The 9280-nt window shown below is 33.7% G+C and overlaps 1 protein-coding gene across 1 annotated transcript; it reads left to right on the top strand.

Moving 5' to 3' along the window:
* The first annotated feature begins 696 nt into the window (after nt 1-696).
* LOC136233947 (heat shock protein 90-5, chloroplastic) lies at nt 697-6360 on the top strand. Its single transcript, XM_066023685.1, has 18 exons — nt 697-1064; nt 1438-1511; nt 1671-1796; nt 1879-1972; nt 2066-2149; nt 2291-2434; nt 2703-2819; nt 3089-3136; nt 3266-3346; nt 3550-3654; nt 3743-3883; nt 4250-4420; nt 4502-4756; nt 4968-5070; nt 5224-5398; nt 5488-5593; nt 5699-5788; nt 5879-6360. The coding sequence occupies exons 1-18, from the start codon at nt 783-785 to the stop codon at nt 6089-6091; spliced, it is 2409 nt and encodes an 802-aa protein (XP_065879757.1). The 5' UTR covers nt 697-782; the 3' UTR covers nt 6092-6360.
* The last annotated feature ends 2920 nt before the right edge of the window (nt 6361-9280 follow it).

Raw genomic sequence — 9280 nt, forward strand, 5'->3', positions numbered from 1 at the left:
CTAAACAGTTCATTTAGAAAAAGGTTAGAGATTTTATCATGTGTTTTTTAAAATACAGGGACTAAACAATATGTTTTGTCAAAATATAGAGATTAATAAATTAATTACCCATTTAATTTTACAGTTTGCGTATAACAGTTGATATTAACCGACCTCAAATCATTTGAGCTTAAGGTTTTGTGGTTGTAGAAACCATTTCCTCACTTAAATTTATACCTAATCACTAATTAAGTAATATAAAAAGAATCACGCTACTTGGTGTGAAAATTCAGTCGAAAATTTGCCACTATAAATGATTCACACATACCTTTTTTTCAGTGATCTGTTAGGCTTGCTAAATTTTAAATTTTAAATGATTAAATATTAATTACAGTTGAATGCTAAAAATTAAATTTCACCTATCTTGGGAACATTACTTAACTACAACTCATATTCAAGTCATCAGGTGTCATCAAATTTCTCAAGAAAACTTCATCTCAATCTGATTCTGAGAAAAAAAAAAAACAAATCAAATGTTTACATGTATATATAGGAACATATATTTTCTTTGAAGGAAAAAAAGAAAAAAAGAAAAATTGAAGAGGATATTATGGAAGCTGAGATGGCAGCATCTAGGCCTTACAATTTCAAACAAAGACCAGAAACAAAACCTCAACGTTGTTTCTAGAACCATCTCTTTCTTCCCCTTAAACCCCTCGAGGGTTTTTTTCCAATAGAATAGATGAGATAGATAACCCAACATTTCTATCCCAACTGAAAGCTCTCTCCTTTCTCCCTTCTCAATGGCTCCAGTTCTTAGCAGATGCTTGACTGCTGCTTCTTTAGTACCTCTTCCTTCTTCAACATCCTTTTCATCCAAACATCATCTTCACAATAATAAGTCCTTCAATCTAACAACTCCTTTTCTGCCCACTACCAGCCTTCTCAATAAGGGGGTTTCCTGTGCTGGCCTCAAATGGAAGCTTGAGAAACGAAATAATCGACTGGCTGTCCGCTGCGAGGCAGCTGTTGCTGAGAAAGAGGCTGCCGATGCTTCTGGCGAGAAGTTCGAGTATCAAGCTGAGGTAGGTCACTTCAGATTTCTTTTTTCTTTTTCTCAATTCTGGGTTTGGATTTCTTTTTGGATCTTTCAGTCTGATTCTGCTCGGTTTCAACTTAATCAGTAGATGAATTTCAGATAGTTATTGATGGTATCATTTGTTATGCAATTGAAATTGATTGGTCAGTCAGTGTTTGTGTGCTTAAACAAGGGAAATGGCAAACTTCATTGGTTTAATCTGATATTATCGACCAAGCCAGTTGTTTAAGATTTTAATTTGCTGATTGCTTTGATTATCCCCCCTACTTAAGTTAGAAGACTGAAATTTTCTTTTTATGCGCGTTTGAGATATGATTTTTATTGACAGCGCTGATGTTTAACAAATTTAATTACCTCAGGTTAGTCGCTTGTTGGATTTGATAGTTCACAGTCTATACAGCCACAAGGAGATATTCCTAAGAGAGCTTGTGAGGTAAGCTTTTCTTTTGATTCGAAGAAGAAAAAAAATATGCATTGGTGGTGATTGCTAAATTTTTGTTCTTTGATTTAAAGAACTCTGATGATATAATAACACATGAATGACTTCTTGTTCTAACCTATATGTCAACTTGATTCTGTTTTTCTGCTCCAGCAATGCAAGTGATGCTTTAGATAAGTTGCGATTCTTAAGTGTGACTGAGCCATCGTTGCTTGGAGATGCTGGTGACCTGGAGATACGCATAAAGCCTGATCCAGACAATGGGACCATTACAATAACGTATGCTACATGTTTGTTTTTTCATAATTTTTGTTCCAATGGATGATGGAATTTGCTTGGATTGATTTTTCTGAACTTGCAGAGATTCCGGGATTGGAATGACAAGAGAAGAGCTCATTGATTGCCTTGGAACTATTGCACAGAGTGGCACTTCCAAATTCCTAAAGGCTCTTAAGGTGTCTGTTTCTTCTTCATTGCAGTAAATTCCATCACCTGCCCAACTTATATTGTGCATGGTAGATAACTGAGTTATTTCTTATCATGAACAGGAGAATCAAGATATTGGAGCAGACAATAGTTTAATTGGTCAGTTTGGTGTTGGATTCTATTCTGCTTTTCTTGTGGCTGAGAAGGTGCAATATGATTTTCTAATTTTTTTTTGACATGCTCAATATGTTGCTTCTACTTATAATTTCTTATTTTTGCTGCAGAAAGCAGATAGTATTTGTGGTAGTTTTCTATAGACTCACTTATAATATGATATATGCAAACAGGTGGTTGTGTCTACCAAAAGTCCAAGGTCAGACAAGCAGTATGTCTGGGAAGCAATGGCTGACAGCAGCTCTTATGTGATTAAGGAAGAAACAGACCCTGAAAAGATTCTACGCCGTGGAACGCAAATTACACTGTATCTAAGGGTACTCCTTGATGCATATAGCTTTTGTTATTTAAAAAAAAAATTAATAATTATGGCCTCTCTTAGTTGTCTTGTTACTTCAAATGTCTTGACTTAAAATAATATATTCAGTGTAATCCTCAAAGTTGATCATTTTTGTTATTTTCAGATAACTACCTATTGTCTCTCATCTTAGTTTTCATGACTGAATATTGAATGACTACTGGCTCTTTCATGGCATTGTCCTTTTTGTGGACTAAGTCATACTAATATATCAATCTCTACTGTAGGAGGATGATAAATATGAATTCTCGGATCCAGTCAGAATTCAGGGTTTGGTGAAAAACTACTCACAGTTTGTTTCTTTCCCCATCTTTACATGGCAAGAGAAATCTAGGACTGTGGAGGTGAGAATTTTGGGGTTTTCCATCATGTTTTGGGGATTAGTGGTTGCTGAAAAAATTATGTTAAGATATTTTGTTATTTATTTTCTTATGTCTCTTAACTTGTTGATTTTTTACTATTTCTTAAAATCATGTGTGAATATTAATGCATCTATCTACGAGGGTATTACTTGGGCCAATGGCATAATTAATCTTTTTCTTACCATGTTGGTCCTCAAAAGAGTGGAGCCAATAGTTTATTAGACAGTTAACTGAATTGAAGCTTTTGACAGGTTGAAGAAGAGGAAGAGCCAAAAGAAGGTGAAGAAGCAAAGCCTGAGGTAAATTAGGATCCAATTTCTGAGTATACTTCTGTGAGATATGTGTGCTTAACTATGGCATTGAAGTTTATTAAAAAAAAAAAAAAAAAAATGGCATTGAAGTCTGTTTAATTGCCTGATCTATGCCAGGATGAGAAGAAAAAGAAGAAGACAACTAAAACGGAGAAGTATTGGGATTGGGAGTTAGCCAATGAAACAAAACCCATATGGGTGAGTGAACTGAATGTTACTATTTGTTCTAAAAGTTTATCACTATTGTACCAAGTCCTTGTTTTGCTTGCATGTCTATGTGCTTGAGGGAGACAACAAGTTCACAAATATATGTCTTTTCTTTCTTTTATCTTCTATAATGGGTGCCGAGCATATGGTTTTGCTGACCATCATGTGTATTATTTTTGCCTGCTATGTTGCAGATGCGTAGCCCAAAGGAAGTTGAGAAGGAAGAATACCAAGAATTTTACAAGAAAGCATTTAATGAATTCTTGGAGCCACTTGCATACACACATTTCACCACAGAGGTAGGTAGTAAAATAGTAAAACGGTATTAGTTGCGTTAGTTGACTTCATGTTAGCTTACTAAGAAGTCTCCTCTGGGAACTTTTGCAGGGGGAGGTAGAATTTAGGAGTGTTATATACATACCTGGAATGGGGCCTCTGAACAATGAGGAAGTTATGAATCCAAAAACAAAGAACATACGTTTGTATGTGAAGCGGGTGTTCATCTCAGATGATTTTGATGGAGAGCTTGTAAGTTTTTCTATCACATGCTTCCTGGAAATCCTGGAAGTTGCTCTTTGTAGCAGTAAATTAATTATAATGCTGTTGGCTTTTCCATAGTACCATATGCACAGTAAAAATTACTATAAACATAAAATTAATTGGAGAAGTTCTCTTCTCTTGTCCTTTTCTATGTGGATTTAATGGTAGATAAATTATGATTAATTGTCTGGAAGTATAAAATGTTACTATTTGATATATGAAGGGGCCTGAGGTTCCTATAATCTATTCTATGTAGGATGTTTAGTTTGTCCAGTAATGAATTAAGTTGAAGGTTTGAATATGTAAAATAATGATTTTCTTACAGGGAATAACTGTAAATGTGATTTTTGGCAGTTTCCAAGGTATCTAAGCTTTGTGAAGGGTGTAGTGGATTCTGATGATCTTCCTTTGAATGTCTCTCGAGAAATACTTCAAGAGAGTCGAATTGTGAGGATTATGAGAAAGAGACTTGTCAGAAAAACATTTGATATGATTCAAGAGCTCTCTGAAAGTGAAAATAAGGAGGTTGGTTGAGATAATTTTTTGTGAACTTCATTTTCTTGTTTTGTAGTTTAGCTAACAAACTTTTGGTTAATTTGATTTCAGGATTACAAAAAATTCTGGGAGAATTTTGGTAGATTTCTGAAACTAGGTTGTGTTGAAGACACTGGTAACCACAAGCGCATAACTCCGCTGCTGCGATTCCACAGTTCAAAAAGTGAGGATGAACTTACAACCTTAGATGACTATGTTGAGAACATGGGGGAGAACCAAAATGCTATCTATTACTTGGCAACAGACAGTTTGAAAAGTGCCAAGACTGCTCCATTTTTGGAGAAATTGGTTCAAAAAGGCATTGAGGTACGTCCCTCTGCAGATTTTAGGTTAAGGTATATATTAGCTTTAAGCATTTTGAATGAATGTTCATCTGCAAGTTAGATGTTTGTCTGAAATTCTTTTGGTCCTCACTTATATCACATTCTCAGGCTTCCTGTGTTGGTTTGGGTAACTCTCCTTTTTCTCTCTGTCTTTCCTGAAAATCTGATGTGGTTTGATGATTTTCTCTGTATAGGTTCTTTATTTGGTTGAGCCGATTGATGAGGTTGCCATTCAGAACTTGCAGACCTACAAAGAAAAGAAATTTGTTGATATCAGCAAGGAAGATCTAGAAATGGGTTAGAACTCACTACTTTCGTTGTAGTTAATACTGATAGATAGCAACTATGCAATTTGTTTATTTCATTTTATTTTCTTCTAGAGCTCACAATACCCAATCTTCGTGTGGTTTCAATGAGCCTCTTAATAATGAGTTGGGGTTGTAATACCAGGTGACGAGGACGAGGTCAAAGAAAGAGAAACAAAGCAGGAATACAATCTCCTCTGTGATTGGATAAAGCAGCAACTTGGTGAGAAGGTAGCCAAAGTCCAAGTTTCAAAGCGTCTAAGCTCATCTCCTTGTGTGCTTGTTTCTGGCAAGTTTGGATGGTCAGCCAATATGGAAAGGTATGGATGGACTTCATTGGCGCAACCCTAAGTAGATACAATCAACTAAAAACTCAATCTTTATATATTTCAATTTTTACTCTTTGTAGGTTGATGAAAGCACAAGCTCTTGGGGACACTGCCAGCTTGGAGTTCATGAGGGGAAGGAGAATACTGGAGATCAATCCAGATCACCCTATCATTAAAGACTTAAATGTAAGTCGGTAGCGGTTAAGCAAATTCTACTTTTGATTGTTTCTTCATGCCAGAGCCTTATTACTTAATAGTGGTGAATATACTGATCTGATATGTAATTTGCAGGCGGCAAGCAAAAATGCCCCGGACAGCAATGATGCCCAGAGAGCTGTGGACCTCCTATATGACACAGCATTGATCTCGAGTGGATTCTCGGTGAGGATAAATTAGCTTGCCCTCCTATTTTTCCCATTTCGAGGGAGGATATTGTGGTTAATATTTGACTAACTAATTGTGAAATTGCAGCCTGATAGCCCGGCTGAATTGGGTAATAAGATATACGAGATGATGACTATGGCATTGGGAGGGAGATGGGGTAGGAACGAAGACTTGCAGGAAGAGGAAACAGAAGATAATGGTGTAGAATCAAGTGCAACTGTAAACGAAGTCACGGAGCCGGAAGTAATTGAACCATCGGAAGTGAGGACCGAGAATGAGAATGATCCTTGGGAAGATTAAATTGAATTTGTGTTAACATAATAGGAAATTTTGTGCATTATATGATTAGCCTCCACGGAAATAATGCAAGTAATACTTGAGAAAAGATAAGGGAAGAAACTGTGGTAGAACTAGAGAAAGTGACCGTGGCGGAGTTAAAAGAAAAAAAAAATTGGGTGTTCGGGTATTTGTGAATTTCATGATTGATAAGAGGACTGCATTCTTTATTTCGTTGATCTTCATGAATGTCATTTGATCATTATAAAGAGGATCATAATTTATCTTCTTCAGATTTGAGGTTTTGAACCTTGTATTTCGCCGAATCTGCATTTTTATGTTTCCAAAACTGATCTCTGTGCAAATCTTGTGTTATAAAATGGCGTGATTTGAATTCTTAAGAAAAAAAAGGCCTTGTTATATTAGGATTTTTTTTTTTTTTTTTTTTTATGGAAATAGTTGTATTTTCAATAGATGAACAAACAAGTACACTAAAACACCTTACAAGATCTATAAAGACACTAAAATGACTACAAAGAGCATAAATAACAATAAAAGGTATTAAAAATATAAAAGAAAAAATATATTTCTCATAAATTCAAATTCGTAGAATAGCATCTGCAATTTACTCATCATCATTTAAGCCATTTTGAACAATGGGATGTAAATCCTTTCTTTTGTTGCAACCATGTAGATCCATTGATCTACGAACAAGATAAGTCGTTTCCGCTCGTGCTAAATTCAAAAAAGGTATAAACGGAAGAATAATAGAAACTGATACAATTCAAGCGAATAAAGAGATCAGATGAAGTATATGGACAAAAAAAAAACAACAATAATAAAAAAACACAGTAAATCTAACAGATCGGGAGGAGGAAGAAGGAAGACAAACTTCCCTCTTCCTCTTCAAAGTAGATTCACAAAATAAGAAAAATTGTGTATTTGATAAACGAGGGTTGAGAAAAGAGGAAGGTTATATTAGGAAATTTTACTCACGGAATAACAAAGTCAAGTTATAATATAAAGGCTTAATATATTATTTGGCTCCTGAACTTGTCCAAAAAGTTTGATTGGCCCCCTGAACTTTTAAAGTGTCTTGACAGCCCCCTGAACTTGCATAAAATGTTCAGTTAGCCCCCTGAACTTACGTAAAATATAATCAATTGATCACTCGGTTGTAAAAAAGTAAGTTAAATACGGAAGATGTATTGCACGAGTCTTAAAAAATGTAAAACAACCGAAATCGGAGTATACGATGCTTAGAATAGAGAAGTCAAGTTGTATAGTTGAGCAATCAATAACTTCATTTTTAATCTATTTTTTAATTATGTAATAACATTCTAAGATGCGTGGAATACATCTTCCGCATTTAACTTATTTTTTTGCGACCGAGTGATCAATTGATTACATTTTACGCAAGTTTAGGGGGCTAACTGAATATTTTATGCAAGTTCAGGGGGCTGTCAAGACATTTTGAAAGTTCAGGGGGCCAATCAAGCTTTTTGGACAAGTTCAGGGGACAAATGATATATTAAGCCTAATATAAATTAATTTTAAAATATACTATAAAATTAAGAAACTTATTATTTTTGAAAATAATTTTAAGGGTATGGGTTATAAAGTGGGGTATATTTATTTTTTTTTTATAAAAGTATATTTTATTTGTGATATATAAAAAACAATAATATAACTGTCATTTTTATCACTAATTAGGTTTTTTTAAATATAAAAATCCTATAAACAACCTTAAATTGGATTAAAATTGAGTTCGCTCTATAACATGATTGCAATTTTGTTTCTTTATTGTAGGATAAAGAAAAGTTCCCAATTTTGTTTGATGGATAAAGAAAAGTTTAAAGGATAGATTGCAATTTCTTTTAAAGGATAAAGAAAATTTTAAAGGATGACAAAAGGAAACTATTATTTGACATTATAAATTCATTCTAAAAATTTGTAGGTAAATTATATAAAAAAAATACTATTAAAAGAATCCTATTAGGGTTAACCACTCTAACAATGGTCAATATTGTAAGAGTGGTTAAGGGGAATTGTTTAGATATACATTATTTTTTTTCCTTTCTAAAGAGTTATACATTAAGTTGTAATTGGTTGTTTGATTGATTTAAATAATTGTTATTTAGGAAGGTTACAATTATCTATATTGTATATAGTGCAAGTAGAATGAGCAGAGTTTTGAAAAGTTTTTTGATGAGCTGTGAAAATAATAACCGAAAATATTTGAAAATATTATATCTAATATAATTTATATTTAATATATATAATAAAATAATTCATAAAATATCCAATAGAAAAAATGATATAACAATAATAAAAGTATCATTCAAATTCCATTCATTTTAATTTTAATAGATATCATTAAAAAAATTTAGAACCCATTAATTTTTCTTGTAATAATTAACCCAATATTTAAACCTCAAACTACTATATAAACTAAACAAATTTTAAAAACAATTCAAATTCATGGATTTATCAAACATTTTAAAAAGTAGGAGAAAAAAGAATTTTGAGAAGAACTATAAAGACATCCAACAAAGAGCGAGATTATATAGAATAAATATTATACAAGAACGGAAAGTTGAATAGGAACTTCGTTCTCTGAATGCAAAGTTCAGAGAGCAAGTAGATGCAACAACTGCTCAATTTGAGCTGACATTGTCTCAACTCCGGACACTTAGTCAGCAATAAATAAAGTTGTTTCACATTGAGAACTCTATGTTTCGTATGGAAGGGCAGAACGTATGTGAATGAATCCATAAATCCTTCTCATCTTTGGCTCAACCAATTCTAGAAAGTCAAAGGGTTTCAAATCCTTCTTCTGCTACCTTCTAATTGTTTAATGTATTGCATAAGAACAAACAAGAGGAAACATTGCAAACCTTCCCCAACTGTTTGATGTAATGCCTGAAATGAAGATGGAACTAACAACCCCGTATCTGCAAGACAAAGCATAAATTAACAAACCTATATATGCAAGACAAAGCAGAAACTATGGTGGAGCAACCTTTCAAGTTGAGGCAAATAACATTGGAAGTGGCCATCAAATATCAGTTTGAGGGACTTAAGCTTACAATGAAGAAGTCAGTGGCGGATCCAGGATTTGAGGGGAGGGGGGGCAAAACTTTATATAATTTTTTTTTAGACAAAATAACATTAATTGAAAAAAATATACTTTAGTACATAGTGCTGAAACGT

The sequence above is a fragment of the Euphorbia lathyris genome, chromosome 1 (assembly GCF_963576675.1).
Source record: "Euphorbia lathyris chromosome 1, ddEupLath1.1, whole genome shotgun sequence".
Taxonomy (NCBI): Eukaryota; Viridiplantae; Streptophyta; class Magnoliopsida; order Malpighiales; family Euphorbiaceae; genus Euphorbia; species Euphorbia lathyris.

What these genes read in the sequence shown, in the direction of transcription:
- LOC136233947 (XM_066023685.1), top strand. Translation starts at nt 783, where the DNA reads ATGGCTCCAGTTCTTAGCAGATGCTTGACTGCTGCTTCTTTAGTACCT. An exon ending in AATGGGACCATTACAATAAC is followed by an intron (nt 1,797 to 1,878) that starts GTATGCTACATG and finishes CTGAACTTGCAG; the next exon opens with AGATTCCGGGATTGGAATGA. An exon ending in TGGTTCAAAAAGGCATTGAG is followed by an intron (nt 4,757 to 4,967) that starts GTACGTCCCTCT and finishes TTCTCTGTATAG; the next exon opens with GTTCTTTATTTGGTTGAGCC.